Source organism: Mobula birostris, chromosome 12, assembly GCF_030028105.1.
Source record: "Mobula birostris isolate sMobBir1 chromosome 12, sMobBir1.hap1, whole genome shotgun sequence".
Lineage (NCBI taxonomy): Eukaryota > Metazoa > Chordata > Chondrichthyes > Myliobatiformes > Myliobatidae > Mobula > Mobula birostris.
Window position 1 is genome coordinate 93,248,251 of NC_092381.1, and position 18,236 is coordinate 93,266,486.

General features: G+C 43.0%; 1 protein-coding gene across 2 annotated transcripts in view; it reads right to left on the minus strand.

Annotated features, from left to right (window-relative positions):
• Positions 1–13,781: 13,781 nt before the first annotated feature.
• LOC140206118 (torsin-1A-interacting protein 2-like) overlaps positions 13,782–18,236 on the minus strand; it is a 30,751-nt gene continuing 26,296 nt past the window's right edge. The window contains exon 8 of one of the 2 annotated variants that reach the window (XM_072274304.1): positions 13,782–16,403. In XM_072274304.1, coding sequence (XP_072130405.1) covers positions 15,622–16,403 — 782 coding nt within the window. In that variant the 3' untranslated portion in view covers positions 13,782–15,621. The remainder of the gene's footprint in view (positions 16,404–18,236) is intronic. The other variant, XM_072274303.1, reaches the window with a different exon arrangement.

An 18,236-nucleotide genomic window follows, 5' to 3' on the forward strand; every position in this document is an offset into this window, starting at 1 on the left:
GCTGGTTGAGTGGTGTTGCAGCAACGTTCGTGCACTCAATGTTCAATAAGACCGAAGAACTGATTGTGGACTTCAGGAAGGGAAGCTGAAGGAACACACGCCAGTCCTCATTGAGGGATCAGAAGTGGAAAGAGTGAGCAGTTCCAACTTACTGGATGTCAACATCCCTGAAGATCTATCCTCGGCCAAAAATATTAATACAATTACAAAAAGGGCACAATGGTGGCTATATTTCAGGAGTTTGAGGAGAATTGGCACGTCACCAAAAACACTCTCAAATTTCTACAGGTGTACCGTGGAGAGCATTCTAACTGGTTGCATCACCGCCTGGTATGGAAATGCCATCTCACAGGATCTAAAAGAGATGCAGAAAGCTGGATACTCAGCCAGCTCCATCATGAGCACAGCCTCCCCAGTGTCCAGGACACCCTTAAAAGGCAATGGCTCAGAAAGCTGGTATCCATCATTAAGGACCCTAACAACCAGGACTATTGCTGCCATCAAGTTGGTGGTAGTGGAGCCTGAAGACACAGACTCAACATTTCAGGAACAGCTTCTTCCCTTCCGCCATCAGATTTCTGAATGGACAATGAACCCACAAAACCTTCCGCAGTATTCTATATTCTCCCCTCTCATTTTGCACAACTTAATTAATTAAGTATATATTCTTCTCATTGTAATGTATTGATCTATCATTTTTATTACTACGTTTGTATATATTGCAATATACTGTTGCCGCAAAACAACAAATTTCACGACATATGCCAATGAAATTAAACCTGATTCTGACTCTGGTTCAATGTCTTAAATAACAGGAGGCTGGTGATTACAAAGGTTTGTGATGAGATAGTCTAAACTGGAGCTGTCCAAAGGCCAATAAAAAAACGAATTAAGTTAATGTCTAGAAGTAGGGCCACTATTCTTGTGCAGCAGTTATCTTATTCACATAAAACAATTTAGACTGTGTGGTAGTGAAGAAATAGGGGGATGTATGGGTTGAGAATATTCATGAAGCTTTTTACTCTCAGTTGCTCTCTAGGTTCTCCAAACATTTACAACTAGGTGTGACAAGGCTGCAGAGCTTTGATCTGATCCGCTCTCGATGAGACATTTGTATACTGCTAAGCTGCCACTTTTGTCAGACTGGCATGAAGTTTATGATTGCCGAACATCACCTTCCTCAGATCCTTTTGCACTTCACATTGAATCAGGATCGATCAATTAATGTGACAGTAAAGGACGAGTAAAGAGAGGTTTGGAGTTTATATCCTAGCCAGTAGACAGTGCATTGTGATTCTCCTGCTGATAGATCACAACATTCCATGGAAGCTCAGTTTGAGACATCATACCTGTACAGAAGTTACTTGATTCAGTGCTATGGTAGGGCCACACATCACCACAGCGGGAGATCTTGTTGTGAAAGTAAACGTTTATCTCCGTGTTGACTGCCCAGAGGTACTCACTGGATAGTACTATCTGCAGCAAATGGATTTTTGAGGACAATGTGCAATGTGTTTATTGTTCATATCTGCCCAGTCACCATCGAATGCGAACCAGGAGATCCGCTGTACCCTTCAGGAAGCAGATAGCTAAGCATGTAGTGGTGTTGCTAAACCAATCAAAGGCATGGATACTAAATCTTCCACCATGACAGATGTCTCTGAATTTCTATCCTGTAAAACATGACACCACTATTCCATGCGTGCTTCACCACTGGAGGAGAGATAAAAAAGCAAAAGGCTTTGTGGAACAATCTATGTTCCAGGACTATACTGGTATCTGTCCCCCTTTTTCCTTCGCTACATCGACGACTGCATTGGCGCTGCTTCCTGCACGCATGCTGAGCTCGTTGACTTTATTAACTTTGCCTCCAACTTCCACCCTGCCCTCAAGTTTACCTGGTCCATTTCCGACACCTCCCTCCCCTTTCTTGATCTTTCTGTCTCTGTCTCTGGAGACAGCTTATCTACTGATGTCTACTATAAGCCTACTGACTCTCACAGCTATCTGGACTACTCCTCTTCTCACCCTGTCTCTTGCAAAAACGCTATCCCCTTCTCGCAATTCCTCTGTCTCCGCCGCATCTGCTCTCAGGATGAGGCTTTTAATTCCAGGACAAGGGAGATGTCTTCCATTTTTAAAGAAAGGGACTTCCCTTCCTCCACCATCAACTCTGCTCTCAAGCGCATCTCTCCCATTTCATGCACATCTGCTCTCATCCCATCCTCCCGCCACTCCACTAGGAATAGGGTTCCCCTTGTCCTCACCTACCACCCCACCAGCCTCAGGTTCCAACACATAATTCTCCATAACTTCTGCCACCTCCAACGGGATCTCACCACTAAGCACATCTCCCCCCCCAACTTTCCACAGGGATCGCTCCCTACGCAACTCCCTTGTCCATTCGTCCCCCCCATCCCTTCCCACCGATCTCCCTCCTGGCACTTATCCTTGTAAGCAGAACAAGTGTTACACATGCCCTTACACTTCCTCCCTCACCACCATTCAGGGCCACAGACAGTCCTTCCAGGTGAGGCAACACTTCACCTGTGAGTCGGCTGGGGTGATATACTGCGCCCGGTGCTCCCGATGTGGCCTTTTATATATTGGCGAGACTCGACGCAGACTGGGAGACCGCTTTGCTGAACATCTACGCTCTGTCCGCCAGAGAAAGCGGGATCTCCCAGTGGCCAGACATTTTAATTCCACATCCCATTCCCATTCTGACATGTCTATCCACGGCCTCCTCTACTGTAAAGATGAAGCCACACTCAGGTTGGAGGAACAACACCTTATGTTCCGTCTGGGTAGCCTCCAACCTGATGGTATGAACATTGACTTCTCAAACTTCCGCTAGGCCCCACCTCCCCCTCGTACCCCATCCGTTATTTATCTTTTTATTATTAATTTTTTTAAATTATTTTTTTTCTCTCTCTTTTTTCTCCCTCTGTCCCTCTCACTATACTCCTTGCCCATCCTCTGGGCTTCCCTCCCCCTTTCTTTCTCCCTAGGCCTCCCGTCCCATGATCCTCTCGTATCCCTTTTGCCAATCACCTGTCCAGCTCTTGGCTTCATTCCTCCCCCTCCTGTCTTCTCCTATCATTTCAGATCTCCCCCTCCCCCTCCCACTTTCAAATCTCTTACTAGCTCTTCTTTCAGTTAGTCCTGATGAAGGGGCTTAGCCCGAAATGTCGACTGTACCTCTTCCTATCGATGCTGCCTGGCCTGCTGCGTTCACCAGCATTTTTAATGTGTGTGACCTGGGTGGTAGGGGTCTCTAATGAAGGATGCTGCTTTCCTGCACCAACACTCTGTGTCGGTGTGCTCATTGGTTGGGAAGGCTTTATCTGTGATGGACTGGGCCACATCCACTACTTTTGTGGGATTTTCCATTCAAGGGCATTCCACACCAGGCTATGATGCAGCCAGTCAATATACTTTCCACCACACATCGACAGAAGCTTGTCAGAACTTTTAACTGATAGAAGATAGCAGGTTGATTGGTCATTGTACATTGTCCTATTAGGCTAGGGTTGCTGCGTGGCACAGCTAATTGAGCTGGAAAGACCTGTTTGTACTGAATCTTTAATAAAAATACAAACATGCTGTCAATTTAAACTAATTCTATCTGCCTATACACCACTCATATCCCTACATTCCTGGGCTGCTCACACATCCAATTAAACATCTTAAACATTGTTACCATATCTGCTTCTGCCACCTCCCCTGGCACCCACCACTCTGTGCTACACGTTATATACCTCCTCCCTCGCTACCATCCAGGGCTCTAAACAGTCCTTTCAGGTGAGGCGACACTTCACCTGTGAGTCTTTTGGGGTCATTTACCGTGTCCGGTGCTCCTGGTGTGGTCTCCTGTATATCGGTGAGACGTGACATAGATTGGGAGACCACTTCACCAGAACAATCGGGATCTCCCAGTGGCCTCCAATTTTAATTCCACTTCCCTTTCCCATTTCAATACGTCCACCCATGGCCTCCTCCACTGTCCTGATGAGGCCACACTTAAGTTGAAGGAACAATACCATGTATTCCCTTTGGGTAGCCTTCAACCTGATGGCAGGAACATTCGATTTCTCAAACTTCCGGTAATGCCCCCAACCCCTCTCTCCCTTCTCCATTTCCCTCCGCCCCCTTCCCTCCCTCACCTCACCAATCAACTTCTCAGCTCTTTACTTCACTCCGTCCCCTCCAGGTTTCACCAATCACCTGGCGGTTCTCTCTCCCCTCCCTCCACACCTTTTAAATCTACTCCTCGGCTTTTTTCCCCCAGTCCTGCCAAAGGGTTTTGGCCCATAACATCAACTGTGCTTTTAACCACAGATGCTGCCTGGCCTGCTGAGTTCCTCCAGCATTTTGAGTGTGTTGCTTGGATTTCCAGCATCTGCAGATTTTCTCTTGTTCAAAGTACATATATGTCATCATATACAACCCTGAGATTCATTTTCTTGTGGGCATACTCAATAAATCCAACAACCACAATAGAATCAGCAGGCCAGCGGAATAGTGGTATCCGCACTGGACTTCAAGGCGAGTGTCCTGGGTTCGAATCCGGCCACCAACTGCACGCTTTCCATCCATGCCGGGTTGAGCGTCGAGCTAGCAACTCAGCCTCGTAAAAAAACAAAGACAAGACTGCTAAAGAATTGGCAAGGTTGGCACTTGATGCACCACGAGGTGCAAAACGAAAGAACAACAACCTAATAGAATCAGTGAAAGACTGCACCAAAGGAGCAACCAACCAGTGTATAGAGCCAAAGACAGTGAACAAATACCAAAGAAAAAAGAAACAATAACAATAAATAAATAAGCAATAAGTTTCAAGGACTTGAGAACACGAAATATTCAGTTTAGAAAAGTGGAAACAAACATTTGAAAACATTGATTTCACACAATCCACCTGCATAGCGTCAGCCCCAGGCAGACCCTGCATGCTAAATGATCCACGGGCGAAGGTGAGCACAATGCAGTCATCTCTCATCTTCTGTCCAGTAGAAAGGCCTTACGGATAACATTCCCCAACAGGTTGAGCAGGAACTCTTCTGAAACTACAGGAAAGGAAAGGAAAGAGGAATCTCCACTCTCCTCTACATCATCTAAAAAGGCCAATGTTATACTATTGGAGACCAAAAGCCAAATGTCTTTTAAGTGCCAATGACGTTCATCCAGAATCTCAAAAGACCTGAAAGAACCATCTGGTTGTATTTTTTTATGAGTCCATGTGGCTGAAGAAGGGCCAACAAGCTAGAAACAGACAATCACTATTGCTCATTTGAAGTCAATGTGAACTCCAGAGAATGGAACTACCAATCATGTTATCCCTCAGTCACCAGCAAGCTTATGAAATTGTTTGCTCTGCCACCTGTTTGACACTATCACCAATTTCCTCCCAGCACAATAGAACATAGAACATAGAATAGTACAGCACAATACAGGCCCTTCGGCCCACAAGGTTGTGCTGACCCTCAAACCCTGCCTCCCATATAAGCCCCCACCTTAAATTCCTCCATAGTAGTCTAGTAGTCTCTTAAATTTCACTGGTGTATCTGCCTCCACCACCGACTCAGGCAGTGCATTCCACGCACCAACCACTCTCTGAGTAAAAAACCTTCCTCTAATATCCCCCTTAAACTTCCCACCCCTTACCTTAAAACCATGTCCTCTTGAATTGAGCAGTGGTGCCCTGGGGAAGAGGCGCTGGCTGTCTACTCTATCTATTCCTCTTAGTAAAGCCCTAGCTCCCTTAATTGCTGATCATAATCCATATTCTCTAAACCAGGCAGCATCCTGGCAAATCTCCTCTGTACCCTTTCCAATGCTTCCACATCCTTCCTATAGTGAGGCGACCAGAACTGGACACAGTACTCCAAGTGTGGCCTAACCGGAGTTTTATAGAGCTGCATCATTACCTCGCGACTCTTAAACTCTATCCCTCGACTTATGAAAGCTAACACCCCATAAGCTTTCTTAACTACCCTATCTACTTCTGAGGCAACTTTCAGGGATCTGTGGACATGTACCCCCAGATCTCTCTGTTCCTCCACACTACCAAGTATCCTGCCATTCACTTTGTACTCTGCCTTGGAGTTTGTCCTTCCAAAGTGTACCACCTCACACTTCTCCAGGTTGAACTCCATCTGCCACTTCTGCATCCTATCAATGTCCCTCTGCAATCTTCGACAATGCTCTACACTATCCACAACACCACCAAACTTTGTGTCATCTGCAAACTTGCCAATCCACCCTTCTACCCCCACATCCAGGTCGTTAATAAAAATCACGAAAAGTAGAGGTCCCAGAACAGTTCCTTATGGGACACCACTAGTCACAACCCTCCAATCTGAATGTACTCCCTCCACCACGACCCTCTGCTTTCTGTAGGCAAGCCAATTCTGAATCCACCTGGCCAAATTTACCTGGATCCCATGCCTTCTGACTTTCTGAATAAGCCTACCATGTGGAACCTTGTCAAATGCCTTACAAAAATCCATATAGATCACATCCACTGCACTACCCTCATCTAAATGCCTGGTCACCTCCTCAAAGAACTCTATCAGGCTTGTTAGACACGACCTGCCCTTCACAAAGCCATGCTGACTGTCCCTGATCAGGCCATGATTCTCTAAATGCCCATAGATCCTATCTCTAAGAATCTTTTCCAACAGCTTTCCCACCACGTATGTAAGGCTCACTGGTCTATAATTACCCAGACGATTCCTACTACCTTCTTTGAACAAGGGGACAACATTCACCTCCCTCCAATCCTCCGGTACCATTCCCGTGGACAACGAGGACATAAAGATCCTAGCCAGAGGCTCAGCAATCTCTTTCCTTGCCTCGTGGAGCATCCTGGGGAATATTCCGTCAGGCCCCGGGGACTTATCAGTCCTAATATATTTTAACAACTCCAACAACTCCTCTCCCTTAATATCAACATGCTCCAAAATATCAACCTCACTCATATTGTCCCCACCGTCATCAAGTTCCCTCTCGGAGAATACCGAAGAGGAGTATTCATTGAGGACCTCGGTCACTTCCACAGCCTCCAGGCACATCTTCCCACTTTTACCTCTAATCGGTCCTACCTTCACTCCGGTCATACTTTTGTTCTTCACATAATTGAAGAATGCCTTAGGGTTTTCCTTTACACTACTCACCAAGGCCTTCTCATGCCCCCTTCTTGATCTTCTCAGCCCCTTCTTAAGGTCCTTTCTTGCTTCCCTATATTCCTCAATAGACCCATCTGATCCTTGCTTCCTAAACCTCATGTATGCTGCCTTCTTCCACCTGACTAGATTTTCCACCTCACTCATCACCCATGGTTCCTTCACCCTACCATTCTTTATCTTCCTCACTGGGACAAATTTATCCCTAACATCCTGCAAGAGATCCCTAAACATCCACCACATATCCATAGTACATTTTCCTGCAAAAACATCATCCCAATTCACACCTGTAAGTTCTAGCCTTGTAGTCTCATAATTTGCCCTTCCCTAATTAAAATTTTTCCTGTCCTCTCTGATTCTATTCTTTTCCATGATAATACTAAAGGCCAGGGAGCAGTCGTCACTGTCCCCCAGATGCTCACCCACTGAGAGATCTGTGACCTGACCCAGTTTGTTACCTAATACTGGATCTAGTATGGCATTCCCCCTAGTCGGCTTGTCAACATACTGTGACAGGAATCCGTCCTGGACACACTTAACAAACTCTGCCCCATCCAAACTCTTGGAACTAATCAGGTGTAGCCCCCCCGGCCAGCCTCAGGGTCACTCGGCTCGCTGTCGTCTAGGGAAACAGCCCTCAGCCCTGCCAAACTGGGTAATCAGTTTGTGTGGATGCTGTGTGATGTACCCCATCCCACCCAAATAACAGACAATACACCAGATATGATTAAATGATTTACAGTTTATAGCTATTACTGGAACTATATAATTAATAGAGAATAAAATATAAAAGGAAAATCAAAGGTGCCACACTTATCAAAGTTCAATCTCTTCATGCACAAACAATTGGAGCTCAGGACCGTTCCTCTTCACCCTGCGACCCCTCAGACCACCTCGACCGGCCACCTGGGACCAACAACGATGGTCGACCAGACGCTCCGTCTCCTCTCCTTGCCAAACACCCCGCTCGGGGTCCGACCCTGTTAGCGGACTCACAGCACCTGGTGTATCCTCTGTCTCTCTCTCTCCCGCCTTCTGCCCCAAAACCCCATGCATACAATATCTTACAGATACACCAAAAACATAATAACTATTGCAATTGGTTCATAACATCTTCTTATCAGTAATGTGATTCAAACAAACTGCTAGCAGGAAGGACTTTCTCAGCAGTTAACATAACAAAGAAGCCCTTTCAATTATAACATAACAAAGAAGCCGTTTTAATTAGACTACACAGCGACGTAAAAAAAGGAAACCCCTTACACAGGTGCCAATCAATATCAGGGAAGTTAAAGTCACCCATGATAACAACCCTGTTATTTTTGCATCTTTCCAAAATCTGCCTCCCAATCTGCTCCTCTGTATCTCTGCTGCTACTGGGGGCCTATAGAATACCCCCAGTAGAGTAACTGCTCCCTTCCTGTTCCTGACTTCCACCCATGCTGACTCAAAAGAGGATCCTGCTACATTACCCACCCTTTCTGTAGCTGTAATAGTATCCCTGACCAGTAATGCCACCCCTCCTCCCCTTCCGCCCCACCACCCCTTTTAAAGCACTGAAATCCAGGAATATTGAGAATCCATTCCTGCCCTGGTGCCAGCCAAGTCTCTGTAATGGCCACTACATCATAATTCCATGTATGTATCCAAGCTCTCAGTTAATCACCTTTGTTCCTGATGCCTCTTGCATTGAAGTACACCTTCTATCTTTATTCTGCTTCTCTTTCCTTTGGATTTTGTCCAAAGGAACTGCTATGATAGGTCACCAGCCACAGCAAAGCAGGTTTCAAATGTAAAATGGTAACAGGGACTGCTCTCAGTGTCTTCTGCTTCTGACATCTTTAACACTACCATGTTAGTCACACTTTTTGAAAAGTTACTCTTTTCTGCATTTTCAGTGAATGCTTTTTTAAATGACTAAAATTTTAAACTGCATCATTGAATGGACTAGCAAAGTTCACAGATCAACACATCACAGGCACGTCTCTCCTCACCATTCGTAGTATCTACATCCAGTGCTGCCTCAAGAGGGCAACATTCATAATCATTCTGGGTCTGATCCACATCTCCGTATGTCACATATCTGTGTCAAGATCACATCATCTAGTGGTTCACTTGGTGCTATAAGGAAATCAGAATATAACCACTTCAGAGCAACAAATTACGTTAGGTAATCCCAGTTGAACATGATGTCCAAAAATACATCCAATATAAACTCATGTCATGAACATGTAGGGATCTTTACAAAGATGTTTCTGGAAATGAAGGAGTCAAGATTAGACTTAATAGTCACATGTACATCAAAACATACAGTGAAATATGAAGTTTGCGTGAACAACTGAAGATGTCTGAAGATGTGCTGGGGCAGCTCGCAAATAACGCCATACTGAAGAAGTTTGACTGCCCTTTGAAAAGACAGGTCAAATGCAACAACTGAGGCAAGTGGTTTATATACAGTGCCTTGTAAGGTATTCAATGCCCAACACATCAATCTGGACCAGATTTCCAGCCCCTGCTGCTGAAAAGCATCTCCATAGCATGATACTTAACAGGGACGAAGTTATCTGGCTGATGCACAGTATTAGATTTATGCCACACATACTGCTTAGTGTTGGGGTCAAAAAGTTCCACTTCAGTCTCATCCAAGACCACAAGACTTCCTTCCAGATCTTGTAAGTCAGGATCAGAATCAGGTTTATTATCACCAGCATGTGACGTGAAATTTGTTAACTTAGCAGCAGCATTTCAATGCAATACATAATATAGAAGAAAACAAAATAAAATAATACTAATTAATAAGTAAATCAATTACAGTTGAATAAATTAAAAATCGTGCAAAAACAGAAATATTATATATTTAAAAAGTGAGGTAATGTCCAAGGGTTCAGTATCTATTTAGGAATTGGATGGCAGAGGGGAAGAAGCTGTTCTTGAATCGCTGAATGTATGCCTTCAGGCTTCTGTACCTCCTACCTGATGGTAACAGTGAGAAAAGGGCATGCCCTGGGTGCTGGACGGCCTTAATAACGGATACTGCCTTTCTGAGACACCACTCCTTGAAGATGTCCTGGGTACTTTGTAGGCTAACACCAAGAAGGAGCTGACTAAATTTACAACCTTCTGTAGCTTCTTTCGGTCCTGTGCAGTAGCACCCCCCCCCCCCCCGCCCACCAGTGATGCAGCCTGTCAGAATGCTCTCCACATTATATCTACAGAAGTTTATGAGTGTATTTGTTGACATGCCAAATCTCTTCAAACTCCTAATGAAGTATAGCTGCTGTCTTGCCTTCTTTATAACTGCATCGATATATTGGGACCAGATTAGATCCTCAGAGACCTTGACACCCAGGAACTGGAAACTGCTCAATCTCTCCACTTCTGATCCCTCTATGAGGATTGGTATGTGTTCCTTCATCTTACCTTTCCTGAAGTCCACAATCAGCTCTTTTGTCTTACTGACATTGAGTGCCAAGTTGCTTCTGCGACACCACTCCACTGTTTGTCATCTCACTCCTGTACGCCCTCTCGTCACCACCTGAGATTCTACCAACAATGGCTGTATTGCCAACAAATTAGAGACAGTATTTGAGCTATGCCTAGCCACACAGTCATAGGTATATAGAGAGTAGAGCAGTGGGTTAAGCACACACCCCTGAGGTGCGCCAGTGTTGATCGTCAGTGAGGATATATTATCACCAATCCGCACAGATTGTGGTCTTCCGGTTAGGAAGTCAAGGATCCAATTGCAGAGCGAGGTACAGAGGCCTAGGTTCTGCAACTTCTCAATCGGGATCGTGTGGGAATGTTGGCACTAAATGCTGAGCTATAGTCGATGAACAGCATAGGTGTTTGTGTTGTCCAGGTGGTCTAAAGTCATATGAAGAGCCATTGAGATTGCATCTGCCGTTGACCTATTGTGGCAATAGGCAAATTGCAATGGGTCCAGGTCCTTGCTGAGGCAGGAGCTCAGTCTAGTCATGAACAACCTCTCAAATGATGCTTTCCAAAGTCTTTATGGGCAAGGTTATGCTTTTTTTTCAGCCAGGTCTTCTTCCTTGCCATTCTTCCATAAATACCCTTTTTGTGCAAGGCTTTAGAGATTGTGGAGCTGTGAAGTTCATCTCCAGTTGCAGCCACTGACCTCTACAGGTCACTCAGAGTGACTGTTTCCATCACAGTAGCCTCTCTGGTCACTAAACTTAGAGGAACAGCTATTCTTCTTTGGTCACCAAATTTAGAGGGACAGCTGATCTTGGCAGTGTGGCCGTGGTTCTTACTTTTCCCACCTTTTTCACAATGGACTACGATGAGCTGTGAGGTATGCTCTGTGCCCTTGAACTGGTCTTGTACTCTTCCCAGATTTCTGCTCCTCCATTACTACTTCTCTGGCTTGCCTTGATTTTGTCTTCATTTTGGTTTGGTTGTTGAAAATCTACCATGCAGTTGGACCTTAGAGAGAGGGTATTTATTTAGGTGATCCTCTGATTTTCTAAATCAACAAATTAGGTGAGTTGGTAAGGAAGTACACAGTACTGCACCTGAGGAAAGTTAGCATAGTAATTCCAAAAGGGACAAACTTTTTTTAGCCTCACAATTTTGGTTTTGTAATCTTTCTTTTGATTTGATATGATGCACAATGTTTTGTAGGTTACCTCAAAAATCCTACTTCAATATACTTTACATTTAGAAATTGAGACATTAACATGAAAATAGTTGTGGAAGCTGAATACATTTTCATGGCACTGCTTTTCAAAGGAAGTGAAGCGACTGCAGATGAGGAGTAAAGAAGTATGTTGCAAGTTTAAGATCAGATACTGAAAGTAAGAATATAAACACCAGATCAGATTAGTTTTGGTAAATTGGACTATTTGCAGTATATGAGATACAAGCTACTATACTGCAGCTCATATGAAATTGGCTTCACAATTGTTCATCTTTAGTGACAGAGAGAGTGACAAACTGTTGTCACTTGCATAATATGTGTATATCAGCACACACACATATCATCCAATAACAGTATATCTTGTGTTAAGTCGAAGCCATCATTTTTCAGCTGGGGAAGCAATAATCATTCTGCATATTAAATAAAGCACATCATGGGTATTAGTTTTTCATTCTGAATTACTGTTCATCTTGAATTCAAACTAACTTTAAATGTGTCAGCTATATAATGTGTATGTGTATATATATATATAAAAATAAAAATCTGGAAGTTTGATAAAATAGGCTTATTCTTCAAACACCAAGTGTTTGCATGGACCACGAAGTTCATACGCAAGTCTGTCTAACTAAGTGGCAGGACTAAATAAACATTCAATTTGATAGTGTACTAACAGAAGATTCAAAGTAAGGCAACATGCCATTCTGAAGCAAAGTATGAGTGGATGCTGGAATCTGGGGTCTTCCTCACATAACTCAATTGTGCCCCCTTGTGGTTGTTTTCATGTATATCACCAGTACCAGATCATGCTGCATCAGAAACGATTTACACAGCCCTTTAATGCAGCAAAATCATACAGAAATACTATTGTTTAAAAATTGATGGCGATGTCAGCAGGAAATATTAAAACAGGTAACCAAATGCTTGAATAGAGATACTTTTTAAGGAGTGACTTAAAGGAGGAAGTCAGGTGCAAAAGGTTTTGACCAGTTGCAGAGCAAATACATTTAGATTTGAGGGAAAATGGGTATGGAGTGCAGGAGTGCATATTGTATGGCTGAGAAGATACTAATTTATTTAACCATTATATTCCGGGGAAACAGAATGGGAAAGCAGAATAATCCAACTTCTTACACACAGCAAGGAAGTCAATTCCATGTTATTCTTGATTATCTGTAAATGTCGAAGTCAAGAACCATGGAATATATAAATTAAAGCAATGATCACACTGCCACCACATCTCAGTAATAATCACAAGGTGAAACCCATTTGTTTGTTTAGGCCATTAAACATCCAGCTCATCATGTTTCCTCTATCCAAAATTGTGTTGATAGTCATTAGGATGCAGATTCTGAACTGGACTTGTTCAACTTTAGACAGCAAACATAGAAGGAATGATTCCTGGCTGGGAACTCAAAGACATCCTCCTGAATATCCCCTTGCTCAATTGAAGGACTTTCTGTTCAAATCACCTTTAAACCTCAGTCACTGAGACAAATATCACTGGCAAAGGTCACCATCTATTGGCCATAACTCAGCTGCTCTTGAGGTGGTGGTAGTGAGTATCTTTAAGGCAACGTAGCTCATACGGCCAAGGTATTCCTGCAAAGCTTTTAAGTACTGTAATTCCAAGAATGTGGCACAGTGACAACAGCGGAACAGCAGGATCTCAAGTCAGGATAACATAGGTCTTGGAAGCAATGTTTTTCATTGATTCCTCTGATATCACATGATTGTTCCATTTCTCCTCCAGTCTCTCAAGATCCCCCTTAAAATCAGTATGAAGCTCCTGCTACTGCAGCTGGCTACAATGCATCTGAAACTGATGAAAGCTGTGCAATTCAACATGAAGGAACCAACACTTTAGAAACCAGCAGATGGACTCATGCTCATAGACTAAGATAAACATAATTTTTAAAAAATACAACTTTTATTTTTGTTAACACAAATTCTTACTACACAAAAATGCAGCCATTGTAAAAGTAGATGTCACATTTAGAGGTAAGGTATCATAAGACTAGAATTCTTATTTCTACGTTTGAATAAAAAGGAGCAAAATCACATGCTGTGAAACTTTCTAGTGTATTTATTGACTGTCTTTCAACAATGAATCTAGTACAAGGCATTTTGAGAAGTCCTAAGAAATTGAAAGACAGGGAACTTCCACGAACAAAAGATTTATAGCGATGGTCTTCAGGTCAATATTTTGCTCCATACATTTGCTGGGTTTAACAAAGCAGCCAGTGCCTAAATAGGACTGTTCCTTTGAGTGTTATTTTACTACATTTGCTTTAAATCTTTTTTCTGTTTTTTTCTTGGGGAAAGAAAATTAAGCCCGCTCAAGTTAAACAGATTAGTAATATTTGCAATTAAAATTCCAGCTTTTGGATTTTTAAAAAAAATACAAATTACTCTTAATTTTGTAGAGGCTGTTACAGAAATCATACTACCATGTAGTAGAGAAAGTTTAAACAGGATTCAATAAAACAGCATGAATGTGATTCAAAATATTTAGCTTGTATGAAAAATTAACATGTAGTTCAATATTGCTGGCAACTCCACCCTGTCTAACCAACCATTGCCACCAATTCCCATTCAACTTAAGGCACGTGCAGACATGACATAAAACATGATCAAGCAAAGGGTTACATTCATAGTGCTGCAAAAATAAAACCATTAAGCTATTGACTTTTCCTGGGGGTTTAGAAGTGGGAGAGGAGAGTGGTTGGTGTGGTGGGAAAGGAGATGGGAACTAACAGTTCACACATTACCTCTGGATTATATAATTATTGGCAGAGTTCGTAAGTCACAACATGAAGTTGAGGCTTTAGGAGGATTCCTAATTCTCTAAGTAGAATTAAGACTTATCAATGAACAGTGGTCTACTTATTACAGTCTGTTTGATCTGCACTCCACTCTGCTCAACTCCAGTTCAAGAAGAATTGGAAGTGGTTGATTGAGTATTGTATTCAATCAGTGAGATAACTCTTTTTGCATATGTTAGTATGACTGACAACTAGTAACTCTGTTGATCTACTTCCTGCCAATGGTTATTTCTGGGATCAAAGTGGGGGAAAGGTCTATCCATCTTGCCCTTTTTTTTAAATCTGTTCCTTAATCTATTTCATGCATCCAACCCGAATGAAAAGCTATCTGACCCACCAAAATCATTCACATCAGCTGCTAGTGTGTCCAATATCACCTATATCCATATTTCTATTTTAAATCACTGCATATTAGTTGAGATGGTCTTTAACGCTGTGATACATCACCGCACAAGTAAAACTTGGCATTAAATGGATGCTCATCACCGGCATGAGGGCCCCAATCAAACTGTCTAATGCAAGACTCAGCTCATGGTACATCGGGTGAAATAGTGCATTAGGAATTAGGAAAGTGGGAGGGTCTGTGCATATAGAACCTCCTTTTTTGTTACAACACAAAGTAGCCAATTAATATCTTAACACATAATGTCACAATTTTAATTTGTTTCTAACTTAAGATTTGTAAACTGTCCTTTCCAGTAAAAACAGAAGGCGATATCTATTCTTGTTGGCGAGAGGTTTCTACTTCGGTGTCTGCATTCCTGTTAAGTGATACATTTCTGACTGGGATCAGCCTCCCTCACCCATGACTCATCATTTGAGATTTCTGTACTTGTACACCTGACAGAAACAGGTGGAGAGGAACCAGGAGGAGGGAGATTACGGATGAGGAAAAGGCAACCAAATGCAAGTGTTTAAACTTCCCTTTGACTTCACTTCCCATGGATCACTTTCAGTGCCCTTTCAAAACACAACCTCCTTCCTCTATCTCACGAACTGGTGCCACTGGAAGCACGACATGGGCAATGCGACTCCACAGGCCGCTCAGTTTGTCAGTGTCCATGCCTTGACTACCTTCAGAAGCAGAAAACCTCCTTATCAGAAAGTCACGGACCTTCATTTCCAAGACTTTCAGGCTAATGTCTGGTGCCAATTTCTCCTCATCCAGGAGAATAGTGATCAGCAGGGCAACTGCCTTATAGGCTGCGTTCTCATGGTCACAGTACTTGTAGAAGATCAGGGTGGACAATGGGGGAAGATCCTGGAAGTGGTGAATGACTGCTACCTTGCTGCCTTTGTCAAACCCAGATGACAGCTGGGTATCCACCTCCAGTTTCACACCATCACTGTTTTGGCCACTACTAACAGTTGCGTTGACTTCCACCGCTGCAGTAGCATTGAGGGCTGCGGAGTAAGCATCTGCAATCCGACGAGTGAGGCACCTCATGGTCTTCTGCCCATCTGATGCAGCTACAAACATCAGGATGGCAGGTTTCTCATGCCGGGTCAGATTAATGTGGTTGCACAGTGTGATCCTGCTTCTCTTCCACAGTGCTGACTGCTGCCCGTAGAACAGGGCCTGAACCTGCTCAAACTTGTCTAAAAATACAGTTAGCTTTGTTCTTTTCACCAAAGTAACAGACTGGGGCTTACTCATCAGGAACAACACAGAGAAAACCACCACTACAATCATTAGAATGAAGATCACATTCCTGTTTGAGGTATCGGCACTCCCTAAAGAGGAATGAAAGAGACAGAAAAATCAATGAATGTTTAAATAGCCAGTCACCTGCACCTTACTGCACAGGACCTCACAGTTAATAGTACCACACTGGCAACTGAAACTGTGTATGTTAGCATACTAAGATTATACCTGCCTGAACGCATGTGGCCACTAGGACATCTGTACCAGACTATATGGGATGTTAGAATACTGAGACAAAACCGGTACCTCTCAATGCAAGATGAGACTTACTCCCAATACTCAGCCAGAGACCACACATAGAGTAAATGCAGTATGAGTTCCTAACCTCCTCAAAGATATTCCCACTCTGTATCAGTTTACTTTTTCCTCATTCAGGTACATGGGCATCACTGAGATCCATAATCACCTTCAGTGAGCTGATTTTTACATTACTGTAGTCATTGTGAAGGAATTCACTGTTTAGCATAGACATAATTCTAAACTGTAGCATTCAGCTGTTGTTTCAAGTTTAAACTTACCTGGTTACGAGGAAGAATTTCTTTTGCCAGAGGGTAGTGAATCTGCGGAATTCATTGCCACAGATGGTTGTGGAGGCCAGGTTACTGGGTATACAGTATTTAAAGTGGAGGTTCTTGATTGCTAAGAGCACCAGTGGTATTGGGAAAAGGAAGGACAAGAGTGAAAATGAATCAGCCATGGTTGATTGGTGGAGCAGACTCAATGGGTCAAGTGGCCTATTTCTGGTCCTACAGTATGACTTATGATCCATCTACTAACATTTATTAACTTTTTTATTAAACCTGCATCGGTCCCCTCTCTTGAGAGTAACAGCTATGCTGGGGAATGAGGTTACACACTGTTGATAAACAAATACACTACTAATGGACCACAACAGTTCGGAGATGTTTGTTTTGAATTGCTCGGTCTGCTCTCCATCTTTTCAGTTTAGCATTGGGGTAATGCTGGTCAACATTAAGAAGGGGCCACAAGCAATGTGTGGCAGTTACTACGACCATCTTGGACTGATGCACTCCCTACATGTAAATATTTAAGGATAAGACAAGATATTACACTCAAATGTACTGTGAAGGAACTTTGGTTGCATCACTGTCTGGTATGGAAACTTAACTGCACAGGAATGTAAAAGGCTAGAGAACAGTGGGCTTGTCAACCACTGAGGACATCTATAACAGGCAACATCCATCTTCAGGGACCCTCATCATCCAGGCCATGCCATCTTCTCAATACTACCAGTAGGTAGGTGCAAGAGCCTAGAGACTCAGTCCAAGTTTCTACAGCTTCCCCACTGCCATCAGGTTCTTGAATAGTCTGAGAAACCTTAACACTATCTTGGACTATTACTTTTCTGTCTCTCAATTTTGCACTGGTGTCATTATTTATTTTGTTGTTTATTTTCCACACATGCATAACTTATATTAGTTTAAGTTTATGTTAACTCATGTTTGTCCTCATCCTGTGCTGTTGCTGCATGTATGCCAATGACAACAATAAACTTGAATTTGATGTTAGTTGCCATAGACTCAAACTGGCAGCCAAATTCTGCAGGATTCTGTCAGCTCAGCCAGCAGCTGCCAACTTAAGTGCAGACAAAGAGAAGGCAAATGCTGGAATCTGGACTAACATACAATCTGCTTGAAGAACTTAGTGAGTCAAGCATCATCTGCAGGGAGGAAAGGTATTGTTGATGTTTCAAGTTGAAACCCAACCTATCTGTCCCAGTTTAACTATGCATTATTAACCTGTAGTAGGTTTCAAATACTTAACAAGGACATTCAAAAACATGAAAAAGAAATTGACAGCTTTGAAAAACAGAAAACCCTGTGCCTTGACAAATAACTTTC